The 26,515-nt window shown below is 40.1% G+C and overlaps 1 protein-coding gene across 3 annotated transcripts in view; it reads right to left on the bottom strand.

The window, feature by feature from the left end:
- The window catches only part of COL12A1 (collagen type XII alpha 1 chain), a 220,316-nt gene that overhangs the window by 160,832 nt on the left and 32,969 nt on the right, over positions 1-26,515 (bottom strand). For 2 of the 3 annotated variants that reach the window (XM_075340200.1, XM_075340201.1), the window contains exons 6-13: positions 23,420-23,683; positions 23,090-23,254; positions 21,102-21,275; positions 19,828-20,118; positions 19,082-19,684; positions 18,073-18,345; positions 16,057-16,329; positions 15,638-15,910 (exon numbers count right to left, since the gene is read on the bottom strand). The exons of the other annotated variant lie outside the window; for it this stretch is intronic. In XM_075340200.1, the coding sequence (XP_075196315.1) occupies positions 15,638-15,910; positions 16,057-16,329; positions 18,073-18,345; positions 19,082-19,684; positions 19,828-20,118; positions 21,102-21,275; positions 23,090-23,254; positions 23,420-23,683 (2,316 nt within the window). The remainder of the gene's footprint in view (positions 1-15,637; positions 15,911-16,056; positions 16,330-18,072; positions 18,346-19,081; positions 19,685-19,827; positions 20,119-21,101; positions 21,276-23,089; positions 23,255-23,419; positions 23,684-26,515) is intronic. 3 annotated transcript variants of the gene reach the window in all.

Below are 26,515 nucleotides of genomic sequence, written 5' to 3'. Positions count from 1 at the left end.
GTTAGATTATAATGGTACATTTGTAAAAAATGCTTTAGACAGATCGACCTCAGCCCATTAATGAGTGCTGAATAACTATATATACAAGTCCAAAAATGCTCATTTTCTTGCTTGTTTATATGAGCCTCTGAGAATTTATGTGAACTGAACAAGTGTTGTTACATTTGCTCTGTCTTCCCCATACAGCATCATGTTGTTACTGGGTGATGTGCTGCCAATAATGGTTTTTATGCCAAGATAAACTAGATGATCAATGGTTTTGCTCATTCGTTGGGTAATCACCAACATGCTTACTCAGGCTGATTACTGAAAACAAGCTTTCTTATGAATGCTTATTCGCTGATACGGTTTGTCTAAATGTGCCATGGGTAATGTAGAGTTATAAAGAATATACACCCTGCTCCATTAAGACTGGTATCTTGTACATCAGTTTTAATGATGGCTATGCAAGAATAAAATGTGTCGACTTCATTAAGAGGCACACACCACTTAATCAATTTGGCACATTTTTTCAGTGGCGTGAGCCTTCGAGCACCCCGTCAGAAATGTTACTCCAGTCCGTAACTAGAATACCATTTCTGTAATAAGAAATGCTGCCAGAATTGATGAATTTGATGGGTGGGTATAGCCACGCACCATCCCACTCCAAATCTTCCCAACGCCACCCATTTTTCCAGAGCTGCTTCAAACTGGAGTGAAAATGCCAAAAGTCACAACATTGTAGAGCAACTTTGCTTGTGCAAAAATATTGGGACTTTTCAAAGCGTTTTATGCCAGTTTTCTGGTGAAAAAACACTTTACACAGCCCCACCAATCAAAATGATTTAATAAGATAATCATCCATTTTTAGATTTTACTAATAGTTTTAAATCATGAAACTTGGATTATGTTCATTAGTTCTAAGTCTCAATCACTAGGATTTGACCGTAACTTCATATGTATTCACTTTCAAAGAGAAGGACATTGAATGGGCACGAGTAGTAAGTCCTCAGAAATAACAAGAAAGGAGCTCTTATTTTCTATTGCAAATGTAGATTATGTGCATTGTTTGTATTGTATCCTCTCACGTATTTTCTCATTTGAAAGTGGATTAGTCTCGTTATTAATAAAATTAAAAACACACATTTGTAACAAATTAGGAAAATTCTCAAAGGGCCAATACAGTGAATATTCTTTCATTAAAAGTCAAATTGGAATTAGAGTTATTTAAGGATTTTTACTATTTACATTGACTTAAAAATTATGCAATACTTAATATTTTAATATACAAAGCCCTGGTTCTGGCTTAAGGCTGGGGCCACACGAGCTTATGGCATCTGATGTGAGTGCATCGGATGCGATATGTTAATGACCCTTGGCTCCCACTACTGTGCTGCGAGTGTAAGCCGTGTGTCATTATACTGTGATCCGATCTTGCAATCGGATCACAGCTGCAGAGGAAAGGGTGGGTGATGCGGAGGAGAGGGAGGGATTAATCTCCCCTTCTCTTTCATTGCCAGCTGACGCAATTATCACACTGCACTCCGGTGTCATCAGAGTGCAGTGCGATGTTTCACTCGCACCCCTAGACTTCTAGGGGTGCGAGTGAATACGGATGAGATTACACCTAAAGCATGCTGTGACTAGTCCGATTAGGGCTGAGAAAATAATCGCAGATGAGAATGGACCCATAGAGTAACATGAGTCGGCGTGGAATGCAATTTTTTATCGCATTCCACTTGGACCGTTTTACTCGCCATGTGTCCTAGCCCTAACATTACAAGTTGGAGGTTGATACAATGTAGCTTTATAGATAAAAAAAGACAAAATGTTCACAATTTCTATGCAGGACGTGCTTCTACTGCTCAAGTTTTCGGCTGTGACCAGAGCTGTGCCTGCACTGGGTTTCATCCTATGGTTAACCGAAATGGATACATCAACTGACATCAAATAGAGGACTGAAAATGGTAAGAAACAGATATACATTTCAGAACTTCATAACAATAAAACTCCATAAAAAGGAGCCTCTTTAACAACACATATCTTAGATGCTATAACTAGTTTATCTTCTGTACAATGGTATACACCTTTGGAAGATAATAGGACAATAATTGGTGTCACAAAGTTTATGAGCAGAATTCTTAATAATATGAGTTTTCTCACATAGAGAATGACTAATAGTCTCAGCATTCCCTGGATAGTCAACTAAAAGTCTGCCTTACACTGAGTCAGCGTAATTGGAAATGTATGTTGTAAAACACCATAGGAAACCCTAAATAGGTCCATTGTCCTTCTTTAGTGAAACGTGATCTGTCTTTCTCTCACTCAGGATCATTTTACCAGAAAATAATCCAGATGCTGCTTTTCTAGAAATAGCACACTAGGTCATAAAACTGACAATCTGCTTAACAATCACCTATTGTCATTTAATCACAGATGTATACTGCACCACTGACCTCATGATATACCTACAGTGTGGTGGCATATATATTTATGTTATAAACTAATGATAAGCATAAACTAACAGTCGAAGAAGAAAAGGAGGACCACGAGTCATTAAAGATAACACAATGTATGTGATATACACAGTATATACAGTATATCTTTAGATAAGTGTTTTTAGTCCAGTTTAGTGGAAAATACATACCTATATACTAAAAGAGATCATCTGATTTTATATTGTCACCTATATTTCTTGATCAAAATGATCTATTAAATTTTGTTAATATTATAGCTTTAATGACTCATGGTTCTCCTTTTCTCCTATAAAGGGAACTTTACATGCTGCGACATCGCTAGCGATGTGAAATTCTAGATCGCAAGTGCGATCTTTTGAGATCGCACATAGGTCATGTTACGCATGTGCGATCTCATCGCTAACGAGATCGCTAGCGATGTCGCAGCATGTAAAGTACCCTTTAGTGTATGTCCACATGATCAAGGTTGGCGGCATTTTGAACTCTCTGTTTTTTCCCTGTGTCCAAAACGCTGTGTTGCGCAGTACAAGCACAGTGGATGGGATTCATAGAAATCTCATGCTCACTGTGCTTGTTTTTCCACAGTGTAAACTGACATGCGGCAAGGCTTACCAACCCACAGCATGTCATTTTATGCTTGCGGAGGAGAACACAGTGAAAGTCCACAGCACCCAGACTCCTGATGGTGAGCATGGACGCTGCTTTCTCCTGTGGAAAACAGTCGTGTCTCCACAGGAAGGAAGACATTGTGTCTAGAACACAGTGTTATCAGATTGTGGGAACATATCCTTCCTCATATAAGTCGCTATGTGCTATGTTTTACCAATAGAAATGAATCTTTAAATATTATTGTCTTAAACTATTTGAGAATAAACTAAAGGCCACTTTACAAGCTGCGTTATTGGTACCAATATCGCTAGCGTGGGTACCCGCCCCCATCAGTTGTGCAACACGGGCAAATCGCTGCCCATGGCGCACAACATCGCCCGGACCCGTCACACTACTTACCTGCCCTGCGACGTCGCTGTGCCCGGCGAACTGCCTCCTTTCTAAGGGGGGTGCTTCATGTGGCATCACAGTGATGTCACTAAGTGGCTGCCCAATCAAAGCGGAGGGGCGGAGATGAGTGGGACGTAACATCCCACCCACCTCCTTCTTCCGCATTGCGGGCGGCGGCAGGTAAGGTGAGGTTCATCATTCCTGCAGTGTCACACGGAGCGATGTGTGCTGCCGCAGGAGTGACGAACTACATCGTACACGCTGCAGCAGCGATATTTGAGAAGGGACCCCCATGTCACCGATGAGCGATTTTGAACGTTTTTGCGACGATTCAAAATCGCTCATAGGTGTCACACGCAACGACATCGCTAATGCGGCCGGATGTGCGTCACCAATTCCATGACCCCAACGAGTTCGCATTAGTGATGTCGTAACGTTTAAAGCGGCCTTTACTGTCACAGACAGGTACAGAGGGAGATGACCCTGTCCTCAAAGGCTTACAATCGACAGGGCATTGGGGAATGAGCCATACTACTGGCCACTGACTGAGGTATGTGTGATACAGTTCTTGTCATTGAGACACAGATCTCAGGAGCTGTATGCCTTAAGTCTCCAGCTCGTCCTGACACATGGCTCAAACAGGCTGCAGTTTGAATTATATCAGGGACTCCATTTTACCTTATTCTTGGAGAACACTTTTCAAGAGTAACAATCGTGTTAATCTTTATTCCATAAATCAATATTACATGTGAAAATAAGATATATCTTAACAGAGAAATCTGCTTTTTTTCGCTGCCAGGATTGATCTTTATTTTTTAAATTCTGAATTCACGTGTCATATGTGTATTCAATGAAGACAGATTGTTACATTACTGAGATAAAAGATGGCAGTTGGTGCTGAGAAGATTCTATGTAAAGGGGAGAAGGGAGGAAAAGGGAGGGTGCTGAAAAAGCAGTAAGTCAAAGATGTTTATGTGGTTTTTAAGGGATGAGTTATAATTGGAACAAGTGGTCATGATGGTCTGATATGAAAAAGAAAAAGGAAAAGGAATCACTATGATCATTGAGAACGTCACTGGTGAGAATCTGAACAAAATACACACAGAGCAGTGAAATGAAATCTTGATATTTCAGCATACCAAGATATTTAAGCAATTGTGTGCTTCCAAACCTATGGAAACAATTTTGGAAAGGCCCTTTTCTTATCTATTGGGATAGTTCCCCAGTGTACAAAACAAGATACATAATACAAGGAAAGAAGGGAAGATCCAGTTCCAAATTTGGTTAAAATTAAAACATTATTGGGTATTCCCATCTCCAAGATACTATCCCAATATGTAGTAGGTGTGATAATAACAATATTAGCAAATACCTCCAATTAGAAATGTAATATAGTTCTTCTGATTCTCTATGACACTTACCTCATGTTCAGGGCATTGCAGGACCTTAGGTGTCCATGCTTATCACCACTAGCAACTAACTAACTGTGACTATTTGCGTGGTCATTACAATGTATACCTAAGGTCCTGCAATGCCCTGAACATGAGGTAAGCGACATAGTGAATCAGGAGAACTATACTACATTTGTAATTTGAAGTATGTGCTAATATTCTTATTATTACATCTACTACATATTGGGATAGCATGTTGGAGATGGCAATACCCCTTTTTAAATCCATAAGTGCTTGTTTCATGTCGAGGTGAAGTAATATACAGTAGATAACCTCAAAAATGCTCTTCTGGAAGAATAGGTGTAAATTCCCAGACACAATCCAAAATCTTGTACAAAGCCTTCCCATAAGGGCTCACTAACACCACCGTCTAACATGGACGAATGCTAGCAGATGTTTTATCGTATTTCACTCGTTGCAATGTTATACTATGGAACATTGCTAATGAGTCTTTTTTGTCTCATGCTAATTCAGCATGAGAAAAAATTGCTACATGCTGTGATTGGCAGCGTATCTTTGATCAAATGCACCCATAGACGTCTATGGGTGCGTGTGAAACATCGCCGAAACAGGCTATGGAGAAGATGGAGAAATTATTCTCTCCCTCTTCCCCGCACCTGTGATTCGATTCTCGAATGTATCGGATTACAGTGAATGACACTCGACTCACGCTTACAGCAGAGTTTGAACTCAAATCAGAGGCTATACGCCAGTGTGACTCCAGCCTAAAAGTGGAAGCTGTTTTAACTGCAAAGAGGTGAAGAAGCGCTGTATTTATGCCTATAGGTTTAGAATAGGGTGTCATAAAAGTCATTGAAGAAATGATGTGTAGGTGTTCCAATACGTCAATACATATAATGTATATACCCTATCCTTCAGAGCCAGAATGCTAATACAATTATCTGGAAGGACAGGCGAAATAGGATCCCTGTAAGGAGCAGCTTCAGTCAATAACTCTGAGTGGAGATGAGTAGAGATGAGCTGATCCATGGACGTTCTGTTCGGTGGGTTCAGCTGGACTTTAGATAAAGTTTGGTTTGGGACCCAGACTTTACCTGAACCCAAATAGAAGTCACTAATTGGGCAGTTTGGGTCTCCGCCCACATGCAGCCAGCCATAGACAGAACACTTCTGGGAGCAGGTGGGCGGGGTTTAACATTTATTTTTTGCGCACACTACAGCCAATCACGCTGCAGTTACCCCCAGTGCGAGGCGTTCAAACACTGCAAGTCGCTCACACTGAGCTGAGCACTGAGCATACCCGAGCACAGCGATGCTCACGCCAGTGGTGTGCATACATACAACAGCCAAACTCCGAACGCCAACTCTGTTTCTTGGGAAAAGTCTGTGTTGGGTACGAACATTGAACACCGAACCTCAGGTTCGCTCATCTCTAGTTACAATACATGAACCTTGTATTTATTTTTTAAATTCTAATATTTTGTGCATGATTTCACTTCAGTCATTCAGTAGGCCTTGCGGGCAGTTTTAGTTTAGCTTTTGCGTGCTTTTTTTTCTCAGAAAAAGAAACGTTTTAGGTCCAAACCCAGTTGATTAAAAAATATCAATGCAAAGGCCCCCAAATGTGGAAAAAGTCCTTAAATGATCAAACTCAGATTTCAAAAGTACCAATATCATAAGCAAACAGCACATATAAAAGGAAATATCAATAACATTTACAGGACAAAAGCGAGCAAACAAACGTACAAGCAGATTTGCCCTTTTGTCATTATTCCCAAAACAGTGGGTGGTACTGCAGACAAAATACACATAGCAAGAAATTCCCATTAACCATGAAGTGACTTTCAAATGTCACAGACATTGGCTACGTATCTTAAAATGGATGTAATTCAGCAACAAACACTCAAGATACACACAAAGGAACTTTTCAGCAAAAGTAAAACGCACGGTAAACATGACATATGCTTCCTGCAGGAGGCCAAGAGCTTCATTGTGGAGAAATGTCAATACATTTTAATTCTCACTGTAGGAGGAAGTTAATTTCTCAAACATTTTGAGGTTTCCAAAGAAACAGCATTAATAATACAGAATAAATTAAATGGCATATCAAGTTTTGTCATGAAATGTCTTTCATAACATCAGTGATGACATCATTTAATAATTGAAGATATGTTTTCACTGCAGCGGATGTATTATGTCATAGCTCTTGGGTAAATGACAGTGCTTTGAATGTATGTTATTATTACATACACATGTAGAGTATAACATAGCTTCCAGTTGTAGAGGATTACATGGAAGCTCATTCACTAGATTCTCATACCGCATTGTTTGTCATTTACACAAAGGAGGTAAATTCCACATAAACTCAAAGTATATGCTTTCTGGCACTGACCTCATCTTACATGACTGTTCTGTCTTAAGGCTATCATACCCATTATATTAAAGGGGTCATCCAGGACTTTAACATTGATGATCTATCCATAGAATAGTGGTTGATTTCAATGGGGTGTGAGTATACAGAACCCCCATGGATCAGCTGTCGCTGATGCTGCCACCGACCACAACTACTGAGTTGCGGAGCTGCATAGCACAGCTCCATTAATTCAATAGTGATTGATTCCAATAGGGTTTGGATATGCAACACTCCCATCAATCAGTTGTTCCTGGTGCTGCCACCAGCCAGAACTACTTAGTTGCGGAGCAGCACAGCACAACTCCTTCACTACAATAGTGTTTGATTTCAATAGGGTGTGGGTATACAGCACCCCCACGGATCAGCTGTCGCTGATGCTGCCACCGATCAGAACTACTCAGTTGTGGAGCTGCACGGCTCAGCTCCATCGACGGAATAATGACTGATTCCAATAGGATGTGGCTATGCACAATTCCCACAGATTAGCTATTCCCTGTGTTGCTGCCAGCCAGAACTACTCAGCTGCAGAGATGCACAGCACAAATCAGTTAGCAGAATAGTAACTGATTCAAATAGGGGGTGGATATGCAGCACACCCACCAATCAGCTGTTCCTGATGCTGGAGCCAGATAGCACTACTCAGTTGCGGAGCTGCACAGCACAGTTCTTTCAACGGAATAATAGTTGATTCCAATAGGGTGTAGATATGCATCACGCCCACCGATCAGCTGTTCCCGGTGTTGCCACCGATGAAAACTACTCAGCTGCAAAGCTGCACAGCTCAGTCGACAGCATAGTAATTAATTCCAATAAGGGGCAGATATGCAATACCCAGTCATGGACACTATGCCATTGATGGAGCAGTGCTTTGCAGCAACTCAGTTGTTCCAGCTTCTCTCTATACAAAACACAGGCACACTCAACCAAGTGAAAAGCAATAGTGTGTATATGTCTATGGATTTAGGAGGAATAACTGTCGCCCAAACCAGCAGTCATTGACAACTATTCAATAAGTTTTATAACTTTTAAAATGCCAATTGGGTTGTAGGACAGGTAAACAGGAAAAATGCTGATGACACACTGCAGTTACTACAACTGCCTCTAGCAGAAATACCAAGAGACATAGAATGTTTCAGTTTCTGATAAACAACAGAGCAGGAATGGGTACATACTAATGATGAGAGATGGATCAGAGGAGGATCAACTTTGAGTCAAAGTTCCTGAAACTAAAATGTATTTAAACACTGACCAATCCAATTTGCGAGGTTTGGCTACAATAAAAAAAATACTGGGAACATTTCACACACTGCTGAATACTCAGATAGCAGGCTAATAACATTGGCCATGGTCGCGTAGGCTTCCCCATAATGCCCCTCAGCTATCACATCACATGGCCTAGAGCAGCCACTCAGTTATGCTATCAAAGCCAGGATAAAAGCTGGGGGCTGTGCACTGTCATTTTATGCTTGTACAGTCAAGAAATAGGAGGTCAGAGCACACAGTTCATTCTAGCTAGGGATAGAAAAAGGCCTAATCTAAATGTGGTGTACTACTTTAATACTGAACTGAACCATTTTGAAAATGGGAGTGGTAGTCTCAGGCTGTGAATACTAATCCAAAATTCAAGAGATATAAAGAATTTCTCTCTCTTTCTCTTTTTTTTCGGGGCAATTAGTGGCTATTCAGTATTGCAATTCTGGCAAAGCTGGCAAATTCAAATTTTTAAAAGATCCGCTCATCTCGAGCACAGATATTAAAAACATGTGAAATTTATCAAACAGCAAAACAAGAGCCCCAAGACCTAAGTAAACAGGTTCTCTCCACACAGTGTACAATGTAAATGCCAGAAAGCCATACGTTTTCATCAAATCAATTACAAAACATTAAGGCCACTGCAGATGCACTGGGATAGTGCTGTTTTTGAAACAGTGACTCAATAAAGCTTAAAAATATAGTATCAAGTGATGATCTAAGTACTCATGAAATATTACCAAACATCAGAATAATGTGTCTAGTGTAAAAGATCCAGAGGCCATTATAATGGCACTGTGTGGAGACAATACCGCAAGTGTATCGCCAAACATGATAGTTCCTGTAACATCTGTGCTGATTAGTGTCTCCTCTGTATCCAATTTGGCATCAGGGCAGTGTTGTTCCTTTGTTGCTGGTGAAGCATGGACAACAACAGTAATATTTTCTTTCTCTGACTTTTGGTGATACTTATTTAAAGAACTATGTGGTTACCTTTAGTCTGTTTTAATCACTCTTTCCTGAGAGCCATGAGTGGAGCTCTCAGCCATTGAAACCTCTGGTGCTCTGACTTCCACTACCAGTCAATAGATCAGCTTATCTGGTCTATAGTTCTGTACTGTGCTCCTGTTGTTTTGTCCTGAGTTATCCTAATCTTTGACCTCCTGTTTGCTTTCTGATTTTGTCCCTGAAGTAGCATCTTGGTATTTACCCCACATGTCAACCCATCTTGCCGCCAGCTTACTCCACCTGGTGGCCCCAACACAGGAGTACTTATGTATGCCAAGATCCCTTTATAGAGGATAGAGGGTGCAGGCCAGGGCAACCCCGGGCATTTGGCAAACAGAGTGGATTGAGCTAAGCCTATCCATTGAAGCTCTATTAACATCTGCCAGATTATCTATAAACAGTGCTATCATTATCACTTCCTCAGGGCTCACAATATGTGACAGGAAGTGAAGCGTGTGTAGATAGCATAGTAGCATGATCCAGTCCTCAGTCCTCAGGACTAAGCAGGGCTGCCCAAGGACCTGCAATCAAACTGGTCCTTGCACTGTGGTCACATTCCACAGTGAACGCCAATCAGAGACAACTCACAGATAGATTGATCTGGCCAACTGTGATTAGATAAGAGTAAAACATCTACTGAATAATGTAGCTCCTTTTCACCGACATCAATTTTGAACTTTGCAGACAAGGGCAGAACATTGCATCAGTTCGGTAACATAACAAAGTGGTTATAGCTGTAGTAACAATAGTGACACTATGTGACACTAGGCAGCTCATGTCTATTGATGCAAACTAGTTTACTCGCAGAATAAAACATACAATCTTTCCAGCATCACCTAGCAGAGACGACCCCACAACTCAATGTCTGACCCTTTAACAAGCCTTGTAACATGACCAATGATAAATACCGAGCCAGAAAAACATTTACATACAGCCTGTTTTGGGGTTAGTTTTTTTTCCATTGAGCGGAAAAAAGTGACTTTGTAATACTTTTTTTCATGACATATTTGCTATAAAACTGCATACTCATTTGGTCACCCAAAAGGTTTTCTAACCAAGACAGCTCTTTAAAAATATATGTCTCACTATTACAAGTGTCTCCCATTTGTGATACTTCTTCGCGGGGAAAGTCCAAGCATTTTATAGATGGAAATATTTTTATGTGGCTGCCCGTGGCCTCCTCTAAGTAATCACCTGGGGTAAAGAAGTGATCTCTTTCTTAAAAAATCCTTTGCGTTCATGAAACAGTCCTTTTAAAATTATTTCCCATTTTAAGTAACATTTTAAGTCAGGCAGAACATACTAAAATAAAGTTTCCATGCCTGTGTTCATAGTAGGCTATGGGAAAGAGTGGTGCACTTTTTCATTTGCTGCATGAAGGGCTTGGCACTCACATACCATTCTGAAATATAAGGTAATTAACATGTTTTGTAATCAGATGGCACATTTTTAAGAAGCATTAGCTGGGTTACTCTCAATTCTGCCTACAGCAATGGAAAAAGAATAAGTATTCCACCTCTAATTTCAGCTTAGTAATCAACATCAAAACTGATTTAATATATTAACAACTAAACTGTAGTCTGTGTTTGCTTTTTGAATGTGTGCCCCAAGGATGTAAAAAATGAACTTGTGCCAAGATTCTTCTAACCACCTCCTCGCTCTTGGGAAACTCGATTGCTAAAACAGTAGCATTAAAAAGCAGCCACAGATTATTGAATTCCCAGCTCTTCTGCCTGTAATTTCCATCACATTTCTTTTCGGGCTATGATGAAGTTTGGTAATAATGAGTATTGTAGGGCTATTAAAGCATTGGACAAACAGGGAAAGCTGCCTGCACTTTTCATTAGCATTGTGCATTAAAAAGATAATTGTATGCCAGCTACCACAGAAAATAGAACCTATGAGTCTTTCTGTCCAAAAGATTAAAATGAAAATGACTGTCCACCTCCAGCATATCGGGTTCCATTTTCCTCTCAGTTCACAGAGCCTGGAAATAAAGCACGGTCAGCGAAATGTGTGTCTTCTGCTTAAATAATCAGTCCTATGATATATTGTAAATGTTTGCTATACAATGAGACTTCTTTAATTTCCTTCAATGGATGAATTTCCTGCATAGACCAAACACGCCGCATGATTATTGTCTATAAACTCTGTTTAAGAAATGGTAAAGTCGTTGAGACAGTCTAGGACATTAAAGCTGATCTTTGGTTAGGGGATATATAGCATTATTTCAAAATGTTGGCATATGTACATGACATACACCAATTAGCCATGTTACCAAACTACCTGTCTAAAACTAGTTAGGTCCACCTTGTGAAAGCAAACATCTCTGATTAGTCAAGGTAGGTAATCCACAAGACCTCTGAAGGGTTCATGTGGAATATAATACAATTGTATTAGCAACCGATCCTTCAAAGGGGTTGTACACATCCTTACATACTGCACAGAGTTTCTGTTCTCGAAGAAGAGGTGGGCAGACCTGTCCATCAGCCTCCGTCGACTGACAAACATTGTGCATGAGAAAGCTGTTTTTCATTTGAAGGAGACTGACAGATTGGGTCACCTACCCCTCTATTAATTGCCATTTCATGGACAAAAGAAGTTTCTGAAGATTATCTAATGATAAGTGCAGGTGGAGAACCTTTAATTCTTATATATTGGTAAGTGCCACAAATTCCTGTCCCCCAAAACATTTCTTAAAAATAAAGTGGACAATCTCTGTAAATTCTCTAAGCTGTGAGGTCCCTTGATTTTTTAAGCAGACCCCATAGATTCTTAATCAGAATGAGATCTGGAGAATTCGGAGGACAATTCACCTCCTGGAACTGTGTACCACATTCCAAAAACCATTGTAGAACAATTTTTACAGTGTGGCAGAACACATTCTGTTGAAGGAGGTCACTCTCCTTGTGGATCACTGTTACTATGAAAGGATGTACTAATATTACAATATTGTCAGCAGAACATTGCCTAGGCCTGCCTCATATCTATAGTACATACTGTTGCCATATTTTCCCCAGGTAAGCAGTTCACATTCAGTCATGCATAGCATGTAAATGAAAACATGATCCATCAGACCCGACCATTTTCTTCATTACTCCACAGTCCCTTTCTGATGTTCACATGCTAAACATCTAGTCAATGCACTGTGCATTCTAACACCTTTTCATAGTATGCATTAGCTTCTGTGGGAATAGCTATAATGGGATAGAATTTACTCACAACAGAAGCCTTGGCCACCAATTACCCTGTTACAGATTTGACGTCTGCTCTTCTTGTGATGGATGGCCTTCTTTTTACAGCTGGCCTTCTTTTTACAACTGGCCTTCTTTTGACAGCTGGCATTCTTTTGACAGCTGGCCATCTTTTGACAGCTGGCCCTCTTTTGACAGCTGGCCCTCTCTTGACGGCTGGCCCTCTCTTGTCAGCTGGTCCTCTCTTAACAGCTGGCCCTCTTTTGACCACTGGCCCTCTTTTGACAGTTGGCCTTCTTTTGACAGCTGACCTTCTTTTGACAGCTGGCCTTCTTTTGACAGTTGGCCTTCTTTTGACAGCTGGCCTTCTTTTGACAGCTGACCTTCTTTTGACAGTTGAACTTCTTTTGACAGCTGACCTTCTTTTGACTGCTGTCTTTCTTTTTACAGCTGGCCTTCTTTTGACCGCTGGCCTTCTTTTGACCGCTGGCCTTTTTCTGGCAGCTGGCCCTCTTTTGACAGTTGGCCTTTTTTTGACAGCTGGCCTTCTTTTGACAGCTGTCCTTCTTTTGACAGCTGGCCTTCTTTTGACAGTGGGTCTTCGTTTGACATACTGGGAAAAGCTCATGTGACCTGCTATTTTGGACATACAGTCTTGTCTAGACATCACAATTTAGTTCTTGTTAAAGCTAATCAGATATTTATTCTGCCAATTATGCAATATCTTCAAGAATTGACCGTTCACTTACTGCCTAGTTTTTATCCAACCTCTTACTGTAGTAAGTGCCATTGTACTGAGACAATGACATGTAATTCACTTCATCTGCCAGTGGTTTTATGGTTATGGCTTCTTGGTGTGCACACCCATTTAAATACAATTACACGCTATGAAAATGAATATAAATTATACTAATTCTGCTAAAAAGTATATTTCTTTTGCCAGCTTAACAACCTGATTTGTGTTTGAAAGTTATACTGCACTCAAGGGTAATCCGAAGAGCAAGTGTTTGCCTTCACGCTACATCACGTTTCAGTCTTATTCAGGAAGTTCAGTTTGAAGAACTTGCAATAAAAATAAACAGTTGCGTGGCTTCTCTCAAGGATTGCTACGTATATTCAAAGTAAAGCTTCCTAGATATCATGAAGGTAACTCCACATAAAATCAATGCATAGTTTTGCGTCTACAAACTAAAAAAAAACTATATAAAATGTTTAAATAAGTAGTTTTATAAAGTCCAACATTTACCAAAATGGTAAAACTATCAAAGTGAAATCTCAGGTTGGACCTAGAAATTAGGTGCCTACTGTAGAGGTGGATTACAAAATAAAATTAGCCAATTGTGTTACAATTCTTTTTGTAAGGCATTGATAGCAGGTGTCTAAATAGTTGGTAGGTTAGTATATTGGTAGCTATTAGTAATTTTTTTTTCTTGCACTGATTTTTTTTCATAATCATAAAAACACAACTATACAGTAACTAAAGTCCTTTTGAAATCACTGTATGTGTAGACGCATGATAATACTTGGAGGGAACGTGTCATCAGAAAATGACCCATTGTTTCTGCCAGGTTTCTGCCTTAACACTAGAAGTCCCAGAGAGGTGTCATTTAACATTTCTACCTTTGGAACCCAGAGACGGGTCGAATGACATGAAGGATTTTAGCATCCTATAATCACCGTCTTTTGTTCTGTAATTATGGCCATTACTGTTGCACCACAGGAGGTTGTTGTTTTCCATTGAGTTCAGCCATTTAGCTAAGTCAGTTTGGACTAAAGGTCATTTGACCCTCTTTCGGGACTTCAGGGGGAGCTCGAAATTTCTGGGACTTCTAGTGTTAAATGCATTTTTAAACGTTTTTAGTATTTTTTTCCATACAACAATCCATATTAAAAATGAGACATTTTACAATGTTCACGTTTGCCAATGGGGTAGTCCTAGACTCCTATTTCCTATTGTTTCAGAAAATTAATATTTACATTAGCAGTATCAGACTAACCCAAACCCTATCTTTTGTGTTGAAGTATCTAATGAGCAAAAGTGAATATGAAGGTAAGGTTGAATTTCCATTATCAATTGTGTATAGAATTTTTACCCGTCATTGTAATCTTGCCTGTGTGGATAATAAAACTGCTGTAAACTCTTCCTAAAAATTCAGGAAGTATGAGTCTAACATAGACCCAGTGGGCAATATGAAAGTTCAAAGATTTCTAGCTTGTTTTTTATTATAGATTGTGATATGGAAAAAAATGTAACAAAAAAAAGAGCTAAAACCAGGTCATTTTATGAAGCTACAGTCCCTTGGACACAGCCTTAGGGTATGTGCGCCCGTTGCTTTTTACCTGCTTTTTACCTGCTTTTTTGCTGCTTTTTCTTCTGCGTTGTTTAATGCCAAAATGGATGTGTTCTTCTATTCAAGCAAAGTCTATGGGAATTTGGGTTTCTTGTTCACACTATGTTGTTCAAAATGCTGCCTTTTTGTGGCAGAACTTTGGTCAAAAACTCAGCTTTTCAAAGAAGCAACATGTCAATTGTTTTTGACATTTGGGTTTTGCACTGCAAAGCTGAGTTTTTGACCAAAGTTCTGCCCCAAAAAGGCAGCATTTTGAACAACATAGTGTGAACAAGAAACCCAAATTCCCATAGACTTTGCTTGAATAGAAGAACACATCCATTTTGGCATTAAACAGCGCAGAAGAAAAAGCAGCAAAAAAGCAGGTAAAAAGCAGGTAAAAAGCAACGTGCGCACATACCCTAATATCATTCCATAGCACGGAGCTCATCCATAACACTGGACAAAAGCTGCATTGGTGACAGCAAAAAGTAATTGTCTTGGCACAATAATTCCTTTGTAAACATCATAAAGCTACAACAACTAGAAAAAAAAAACATAAAATAGTTCTTACCATCAAGAGTAGTTCCTTCACCAGTGAGGGCAGCCCCAGCTCCCGATCCATATAGAGCATTTACAGAGAGGGAATAGGTTGTACCAGCATCCAGTTCCTTTAGTACTGTATCAGTTACTGTACCCCTCAGTGTAACCTCTTTAGGTTCTCCTCCAGCAGCTGGTACATATGTTACCAGGTATTGCTGTACTTTGCCGGGTGCTGCACCCCAGGATAATCTCAAACTTGATGTGGTAGCATCAGAAACTCTCAGATTTCTTGGCTGTCCTAATACTGTATGTAAGATAAAACATGGGCCGATGTCAATAATAATAAAAACACAAAATAGTACATAGAATGTTTTAGCATATTTTTCCATGTTTATCATATAAAATTAGAAGATTTAAAAAATTCTAATGGCAAATAGACAGGTACTGTACCTTCCTCGGTTGCTCCATTTCCTTGTAAAGGTTTTCCTGGACCCGAGCGATATTCAGGTGTGACAGATACTTGGTACTTTGTGTCAGACAAGAGATTCTGTAGTGTCACTGCTCTTTCATTCCCTGGAACTGTTACTTCTTTACGTTCTCCCCCAGAAACTGGACGATATCCAATTCTATACCTTAGGACGTTGCCAGGAGCTGGTGACCAGCCCACCTTAAAGCTATCCGTGGTCTCATCACTTACTATAAGGTTTCGAGGTGCTCCTTTTACTTTAAAAGTAAGGTGAAAAGAAGAAACTTATTAGAGGACAAAATTGTAAACATTTAATTTAAGATTCAAGTCAAAGATTCTATAGATTAAAAAAATAATTTAAAGTGAACCTGACAGGTGAAATATGCACCCAGAACCACGAGCAGTTCTGGGTACATATTGCTAACCCTGTCTAGCAGTCCCAGCCTATAGTAGCATAGATAAAGGGATCTTTAGAAAAAGTGTTTCTAAAGATCCCATATGATATGGTAATGAGGCCAGGGACTAGTCACAAAGGCGTTAGTTCCCTTGGCTAGTCGGCCCCCTTAGCATGTAAGAACACCTCTGTGGGTGTGCTAACATGCTAATGAATGTGCAGCATCAGAGTATGGTTGCGCTCACCTCTCTACTGCCATCGCATCCGACTCCTGGATTTCAGCTTCTGGACTTTCGGTCATGCGCACTATGAAGCCGGGTGTACGTGTCTTGGCTTCAAACTCATGTAGTGCACATGACCAAAGATCCGGGATCATGCGCTCTGAGCCCAAGTCCAGCATCGGATGTGATGGCAGCAGAGAGGTGAGCTTGACCATCCTCTAACCCCGCGCATTCATTAGCATGTTAGTACCTCCACAGTGGTGTGCTTACATGCTAAGGGGGCCAACTAGGCAAGGAAACTAATGCCCTTGCGACTAGTTCCTGTGCTAATTAGCATATCATATGGGCTCTTTAGAAATACTTTTTTCTAATAATCCCTTTATCTATGCTAATATAGGCTGGAACTGCTAGGCATGGATTAGTAATATGCACCCAGAACTGCTCATGGTTCTGGGTGCATATTGCACATGACAGGTTCCCTTTAAAGCCATAACTAAAAACTGTGACATAGGATTGAACCATGAAATTCTTGTATGTTCTCCCGTGTTTGCGTGGGTTTCATCCAAGTTCCCCAGTTTACTCCCACACTACAAATACATACTGATAGCCAATTTAGATTGTTAGTCCCAATGGTGACTGTGATGATGATGTCTATAAAGCACTGCGGAATATGATGGTGCTAAGTGAGCAAAATAAATGAAACATTTTTCAAAACCCTTTGTACATTACTACTCTTTAAACTAGATTTGTCGGTGAAATCATATTACCCATTGAACAATAGGAATTATTTAGGTTAATAGGGTGCTTCATTTTATTAGGCCTAAATGTTAAACTGTCGATTGATGCCAAAATGTTGTGGTATAGTAGAGACAAAGATACCTCCCAGCAAGAATTTATTAGAACATTTTAACTGGCTGACTCATCAGACTTTTTTTCAGCTGTCTTTTTGTAAACATGGGTGTATTAAAGTGCTTTATGAGATACTTATTATATCATTATTTTGTTATGCTTCTCAGCCACCTACTTCAATTTCTAAAATATGCAGAATCAGAGACAATGCTCTGCTATAGCTACACAGTCTTGATTCAAAAGTAACAGGATTTATGAAGGTCGCACAAAATAAGAACTACGAGATTTCAGGAGAACAACCTTATTTCCCTACATGGTAACTCAGTTTTGTTTTTGATTACGAGAGTAAAAATATTTTCAAGAAATGTTCCATTCAGCTCATACTCTTCCTACTTGAGTAATAAATATTAAGATCATTCTCTGCTAACAGTTTAATGTACTAAAGGTCACAATAGAGCCCTAGGCAATCAAAAGACTTTCTGGTGAACCCAGGATCTGACAAAATCATGACCCCTAAGGTCTAACACTTTAATTACCTTCTAAAGTTGTTTCTTCCCCCTCCAAAGGAGGGCTCTCTCCTTCATCATATTCTGCAGAAACTGAGACAGCATAAGTGGTCTCTGGAAGGAGATTGGAAAGAAGAGTGGTGGTAGTTGTCCCTGGGACAGACACTATAATGTCTTCTCCACCAACAGCGACCTTGTACTTGACAAGGTAGGATAGGACATCTTCACCTGCTGGAGACCAGTGTACTCTAAAGCTCCTGGATGTGACTTCGGAGAATGTTAGATTCTGAGCAGGAGTCAAAGCTGTAATGACACAAAAGATAGACTTTCCAAGTTAAAACTGTCATTGATTAATGGTTTTTGGTGTGTGTTTTTTATCATTGTGGCTTAAGGCATAATTATTTTTGTGTGTACTAAGATGTAAATTCATCAATGGATGTAAAAGTTAAAAGGAAAGTGTCAGTAGGATCCACCCTACTAAGCTGTCTACGGTATATAGGCATGCAAATCATGGAAACTTGAATAAAATTATATATTGATATCTGTTGTCCAATGACTTATTCCAGAGACATTTGTTTCTTTCTTAATATGTAAACGAGTTGCCAAAGATCTATGGGCCAGACATAGATCTTCTTGAGAATCTGCCTTCAGAACCTATTTTAAAAGAAAGGGGCATTACCAGTGTTAGACATTTAGATGAGGAAGTCATTACATGTTTCCCACTGATAGTGCCCCCTTTCATTTCAAAATCATTTTGGAGGCAAATTCTCAGGGAGATCTATGTCCAGCCCATAGATCCTTTACATATTAAGAAAAAATGTGGATTTCTCTGAAATAAAACATCAGATCACAGATATCAAGGTATTATTTTATTCAACTTTTTATGACCTGCATGCTCATATGAATGTCTCAGGAGGGTTGATCCTACTGCTGACAGAATCCCAATAACGGCTAGAAAAGCATAGCAGTCTTATGATTTAAGCATGTATCTTATAGGTACTGACAGTTCAATATCCTTGTATGTCCATTATAAACTTACATTTCCTCTTTATTGTTTGGAGTTCTTGTTCAATACGAAGACATATGGATTGGGTTAGCTCAAAAGAAATTCTTTGAAAGGCATCAAAGTCTTCTACTGTGTAGACATGGGTATCGGCAGGTGGGGAAGCAATTGCTTCCAACTCAGTTCTTACTGCTTCTTTAACACCAACAGCAAAAATCTCCACATCTGAGTTTCTCAACTTTATAGCTGGGTCTTTGAAGGCATCAGAAGATTTTCCATCAGTAATGAGTATCATGACTCTTGGGACGTTTGCTCTTGCGCCCTTGCTTTCAACAAACACCTTTTCCCTGACAAAAGTCATAGCTCTTCCGGTGTTAGTAGAGCCCCCTCTGTAAGGAAATGTATTTACTGCTTGAAGAATATCATCAATCGTGTCATACTTGTTCAAAGCAAATTCAGTATACGGATCACGGCTGTACTGTACAAGACTGATCTGGACTTTATTGGGTGAGATGTCAAAGCTTTTTACTAGCACTTCCAGGAAGGCTCTGACTTTTGCAAAATTTGCCACTCCAATACTATAGGAGCCATCAACAAGGAGGACAACATCAGCTTTTATATCCACTCCTCCGGAACATTCTGTGAAATACAATACCATCATATGTTATAGCTTTTGGACTTTATTGCAGAAAAAGGATAAATCAAAAAATATTGGTTTTACTTTGTAAGTGTAGGGAAACGTCTTTACACAGGAAGGTAAACAATTTGAGTCAATGTCTTACCTACTCTTATTTTCGTTGCCTGAGTTTTTTCCAGTGTTGAGATTGGCTCACTCGCTGTGAGTTCTTTCATTGCGAATACATTAATCTGGTACTCAGTATCTGGGGAGAGATCCTTCAGAGTAAGGCTTGTAGTTTGAGGGCCAACATTCAAGGCTTGTTGTTTGCTTCCTGCCAACATTGGAATAAGTTGAACTCTGTAGCCTGTGATTTGGCTCGGTGAAGGCCTCCAGGTGATCTTCATGGATTTAGAAGAAATTTCTGTGACCATCAAATCTGAAGGAGGATCCACAGCTAAAATTTAAAAAGGAAATAAATAAATTAAGAATATTTGGATTTAGAGAAAATATCCACACAGATGTTCTCATGCCTGCAGATATTAAAAATGAAATAGTATACTGTTAACAAATGATAGACAGTTAAAATTAACGTGTTTTTACTGTTTTGCTCAGTCATTGCTTACTACACCCATGCGTTTGTCAAATAAAATGACATATTACCCCAACCCAAAATGTTTATATGGTCATTTTGCTCTCTGAAAGATGACATCCATAGCTTTACTTATACAATCTGTTTTTCCTAACTGAAAAATTGCTCTTTTAATTTGTATGCAAATCAGGCTTAAATTCTCTAGGGGTGTCAAATCACATCTCAAGTCTCTGCCTCCCTGGATCTACTCGCAGTCCAGTCCCAACTTCTTCTGCTTGACTGACAGCTCACTGGTGGTGTAGTCCATCATGTGAGCTGTCATTCGAAGGTGGTGCTGGGCAGGGAATAGAGTTTGGGAGACAGAGGCTTGGCAAATGCTTTGGCATGCCCAGAGCACTTAATTAAAACAGCAATTTTTTTAGTCAAGGAGCAATGGATTGCATCAGTAAAGGTATGAATGACAGAGCAACATGACAGTTTGAGGGGTGGATCGTTCTGACACATTACATTCAAAGGACTGACTGAATACAATAGGTTTTGGAACATTATTAGAAAAGATAAAACATGATAAAACATTTATCCAGCATCCACAACTCTAGAGGTATGAAATCAAAAGTGAGAGACCCTGACTATTTCCAAACTTCCAATAGAACTGCATGTAGCAGCTGTGTTACAATTGATGCTTAATGGGAATCTAATGGTGTGGGGTGTTGATTAGGGTACCTGATTGTAGCAATCTGTGCAGTCAGACGTCAACCAATCTAACATTTATCATTGGATAGGCGAAAAAGAAAACCAGCTGGAATAGCCCTGTATAAAAATGAAAAAGTATTGTATGGAGAACTTACCTTCTTCTCCGCTAATAAGTTCACTTAGTTGTTCATCAACTCCAGAGCAAACCTGATTAATGATTTCATTCTGCACCTCTGCTATATTATCAAAGTTGGCCACACTGTAAACGTGCTTTAGAGAAGGTAAGGAGGCCATTTGTTTCAGCTCTTTTGCATCAGCTGCCTTTATTCCTAAAAGAAAGGAAACAATACATCATTCATTGGTTATTTTCATTTGGAGGATGTGCTAAAATTCAGAGGCTCTATAACTTCTTAGTGACATCAAGCATTATTGGCTGTTAGTGCTCAGCACAATTTACAGCCTATTCTTTATGGGTATTGCATATTACAATGTTTATGCCTCACAATGTCCAATGCATTTAATATTATTGCTGTGAAGTGGGTGAGATGGGTTTATTACTTGCACAGAATTTTTAAAGAAATTATGTAAAGTCGCAGTCCCTACTTTTGTCAAAAGTTAGCCAAAATACATGAAATGTTTACATCCTCGTAAAAATGTATTTTTTACCAAAAATGAGTAAGTTAAGCAAAAAGGCAGATTTCTCATTATTCCAAGGTCCTATTAAAGGGGTATACTTAAGTTCAGTTCAGAGCAATGCATTCTCCTTAGTTTGCTAACTTCCTGGTTTATAGCAGGGCAGGTTCTCCTCCTTGAGTGATCACTTTGGTGATTAAAACTGTAGCACTAGTAGAACTATGAAGCCCAGCACAAGTTCTGCTATAACACATTTAGCTATCAATGGTTTTGTTTTGGAGTCTACACTGTTACCCCTGTATTTACACATAGAGATAACAATACATTTAGGGGTACTTCTCACATAGCGAGATCACTAGCGAGATCGCTGCTGAGTCACGTTTTTTGTGACGCAGCAGTGACCTCATTAGCGATCTCGCTGTGTGTGACACTGAGCAGCGATCTGGCCCCTGCTGTGAAATTGCTGCTCGTTACACACAGTGCTGGTTCATTTTTTGGACGTTCCTCTCCCGCTGTGAAGCACACATCACTGTGTTTGACAGCGAGAGAGCAACGATCTGAATGTGCAGGGAGCAGGGAGCCAGCATCTGGCAGCCTGCGGTAAGCTGTAACCAAGGTAAATATCGGGTAACCAAGCGAAGTGCTTTGCTTGGTTACCCGATATTTACCTTGGTTACTGGCGTACACCGCTCTCACGCTGCCAATGCCGGCTCCCTGCTCCCTGCACACGTAGCCAGAGTACACATCGGGTAAATAAGCAAAGCGGTTTGCTTATTAACCCGATGTGTACTCTGGCTAGGAGTGCAGGGAGCCAGCACTAAGCGGTGTGCGCTGGTAACCAAGGTAAATATTGGGTAACCAAGTGCTTGGTTACTCGATATTTACCTTAGTTACCAAGCGCAGCATCGCTTCCACGCGTCATTGTTGGCTGGGGGCTGGTCATTGGTCGCTGGTGAGATCTGCCTGATTGACAGCTCCCCAGCGACCATGTAGCGACGCACCAGTGATCCTGACCAGGTCAGATCGCTGGTGGGATCGCTGGAGAGTCACTAAAGTGTGACGGTACCCTTAAACAAGCACTCAGCTCAGGATAGTGAGAGCAATGATTAAGAGACCTGATGTGAAAGTTACTAAGCCAAGATGATGAGAGGGAGTGGGAACGGTGAGCCATTAACTGCTGTATAGAAATCAATAGGCTGGAATAAGTGGCTGGTATGTTAAGAGTTAACCCTTCATCTAGAATGTGACTATGGTGCACACTAGGCCAGACACCATGGAAACCAGCTGTACACTATAAAAGATACAATATCTAATTGCAGGAGGACGACAGCAGATAGGAAAAGAAACTCAATTGCAAATTTGCTTATTTTCATGCTGAACAATTAATTAAAGCAATTTAAAAACTTTAGACCCTCCTCTTAAGCAACTGAAATGATAACATGACAGTGTATGTTATACTATGGTTTAAAACATATACATGCTTGATATAAATTATGATAATGTTTCTTACCCAATGTAAACACTTCGACTCCTAAATTCTGTAGCTCCTTTGCAGGAATTTCAACTTCATCTTGGGATTTTCCATCGGTAATAATAATTGCAATTCTAGGAAATCCTTTCCTGGATCCAGCGGATTGGACAAAGGTATTTCTTATCAAGTAATCTATGGCTTCACCTGAAATTAAATGAGTTGATATTGATGTTATTATAAATAACTGCATCATGATGATAATATACATGATGATAATATACATATGCTGTGTATATACTTATGTACTACCTTGAGCATCATTATCAATTCAGTCACTGTACTCCCCTAAAGAAACTGTAGGCCCCTTACCTGTCATTGTATTTCCTCCTTTATATGGTATTCTCTTTATAGCGGCCAATAAATCATTTTTCTTAAAGTATTTGTTAAGGTTAAATTCTGTCCTGGTATCAGAGCTGTATTGAACAACACCAACCCTTGTCTTCTCTTCTCCAATGTCAAATGCCAAAACCATGGAAGTCATGAAGTCAAGGATGTATTTGAAGTTGGCTCTTCCCACACTCCACGAGCCATCCACAAGAAAGACTACATCAGCAACTGCGCTAATGGAACACCCTTAAAATAAGATAAAATAAAATGAGGATATAAAAGCACATCAAGCATATTAATGAAAAACCTAGCCAAGGTCAGGATCACTCTGCAAACATGGGTGAATAGTTATATTACCGCTGTGGCACTTTGTAAAGTAAAACACAATGATCGATAGTTCTTTATCTAAAGTACCTGTGACTATAACAATTGTAGTAATAGACATCTGTGCTTTTTATTGTACATTTAATAGAAAATGTGGCATAAATTGCTTTATAACTGAAATTCTTGGCATTATAAGTATTGCATCTGCTGCATATATTTAGCCAGAAACTAATACTTTGTGGTAGTGTGGGGGGGGGAGGTCAATGAATATTTCCAGTCACCCTCAAAATTGACCAAATTAAGAATGTAAATGAATTATACAATATAAGTGCATTTTGTGTTGACTACTTCTGTATTGATTCTTCTAGGGTAGAATAACTCAACGATGGGCATCTAAGGAAGCATTTCACATTTTTCTATATGGCTTGAATCTAAAAAGAGGAAAACCCTTGTATGTCTTTGATGAAATAGGAGGCATAAGGAGATAAATTAGGGTCCTATAGAAATGTATTACTCAGAGTTTGCACAAAGCAATAGTGGATGGAGGAGGGTTGCCTTTGAGTCTTTCATTCTCACTTAAAATGTAATTGACTTTTACATGCTCCATGTTAAAGGAGATCAGACAACATATTTCACAATATAAACTTCTTACATGTTATAACAGATCTCTTAAAGAGGACCACCCATCAGGATTTTCCAAAATCAACTAAAGCCAGTGCTATACTGGCGCTATCATACTGATTCTAAACATACCTTTAGTTGTAAGATCGGATGTATACTTTCTGAAATACAGGCAAGTAGAGTTTGTGAAACACACTGTTATTTATCTATAGTGGGTGGAACGGAACATCTAATAGATGGGTCGGGTTTTGCTAGTTATTCCCGCCTCTGTCTTTCCTTCCTTCCCCTGTATTTCCTCCTTCCTTCCACCCCCTGTAATAACTGAAATAGACAGGCAGACAGGGGCAGGAATAACTATCGAAACCTGACCTACCTATCAGTTATTCCGTTGCACCTTTCATCAAATAACAGTGTATTTCCCAAACTTTACTTGCCTGTATTTCAGAAACTATATATCCGATCTCACAACTAAAGATATGTTTAGAATCAGCATGATATAGCCAGTATAGCACTGGCTTTAGCTTATATATGAAAATCCTGGTGGTTGGTCCTCTTTAAACCTGATGAGACTGGTGGATTTACAATGAACATTTTATGAGCCCAGACAGCTTATTTTAATATCACAATTATACAGCCACTTTGACATTGATTTTCAAAGTAAGTACACCAGCATCAAAAGATCTATTTAGTGATGTATGATGACAGATCGTAGTCTAATCTAAAGCAAACATCCTCAGTGGTCATATACAGTTGTCGAATGTGTCTTTTGGCTAAGGGTACCTTCACACTTTAGCGATGCTGCAGCGATCCGACCAGCGATCTGACCTGGTCAGGATCGCTGCTGCATCGCTACATGGTCGCTGGTGAGCTGTCAAACAGGCAGATCTCACCAGCGACCAGTGACCAGCCCCCAGCCAGCAGCAACGTGCAAGCGACGCTGCGCTTGCACGGAGCCGGCGTCTGGAAGCTGCGGACACTGGTAACTAAGGTAAACATCGGGTATGGTTACCCGATGTTTACATTAGTTACCAGCGCACACCGCTTAGCTGTGTGAGCAGGGAGCCGCGCACACTGAGTGCTGGCTCCTTGCTCTCCTAGCTACAGTACACATCGGGTTAATTGACCCGATGTGTAATGCAGCTACATGTGCAGAGAGCAGGGAGCCGCGCACACTGCTTAGCGCTGGCTCCTTGCTCTCCTAGCTACAGTACACATCGGGTTAATTAACCCGATGTGTAATGCAGCTACATGTGCAGAGAGCAGGGAGCCACGCACACTGCTTAGCGCTGGCTCCTTGCTATCCTAGCTACAGTACACATCAGGTTAATTAACCCGATGTGTACAGCAGCTACATGTGCAGAGAGCCGGAGCCGGCAGCACAGGCAGCGTGAGAGCTGCAGAGGCTGGTAACTAAGGTAAATATCGGGTAACCACCTTGGTTACCTGATGTTTATCTTGGTTACAGCTTACCGCAGCTGCCAGACGCCGGCTCCTGCTCCCTGCTCGCTTCATTTGTCACTCTCTCGCTGTCACACACAGCGATCTGTGTGTCACAGCGGGAGAGCGCCTTTGAAGAAAACGAACCAGGGCTGTGTGTAACGAGCAGCGATCTCGCAGCAGGGGCCAGATCGCTGCTCACTGTCACACACAGCGAGATCGCTAATGAGGTCACTGCTGCGTCACAAAAAGCGTGACTCAGCAGCGATCTCGGCAGTGAGCTCGCTGTGTGTGAAGCACCCCTAATGCTCAGTGGTATTGAGATACTGCAGATTACATCTGAGATAATAATATGTCACATCGCCAAAGCACTGGATGGCTCTACTGGCTCAGAAAGTCCCATGAAAGCGGGAAAGAATGCCAGGAACGTTTTATAGGGTTTTTATAGGGGTCTCTCTTACTGCTTCAAAGTTTTTAAGTAATTCATAAAATTTAATTGGGTCTTGCTATTTACGCAGTGCAAATAAACAATTCTACTTTCTTAACAGAGCTGCCAAAGACATCACATAGGATACAGAAAAGCACAATTAGCTGCTGACATTTCACACCCAACTGAATTAGTGGAAATTCAGGGTATCCACACTAGTTTACAGGCAGATAACAGATATTGAATACATAATATGACATGAATACTGC

This window comes from Anomaloglossus baeobatrachus, chromosome 3 (assembly GCF_048569485.1).
Source record: "Anomaloglossus baeobatrachus isolate aAnoBae1 chromosome 3, aAnoBae1.hap1, whole genome shotgun sequence".
Classification (NCBI taxonomy): domain Eukaryota; kingdom Metazoa; phylum Chordata; class Amphibia; order Anura; family Aromobatidae; genus Anomaloglossus; species Anomaloglossus baeobatrachus.
The sequence above is the reverse complement of the archived record's forward strand: the minus strand, read 5'-3'. Positions and strand labels throughout refer to the sequence as shown.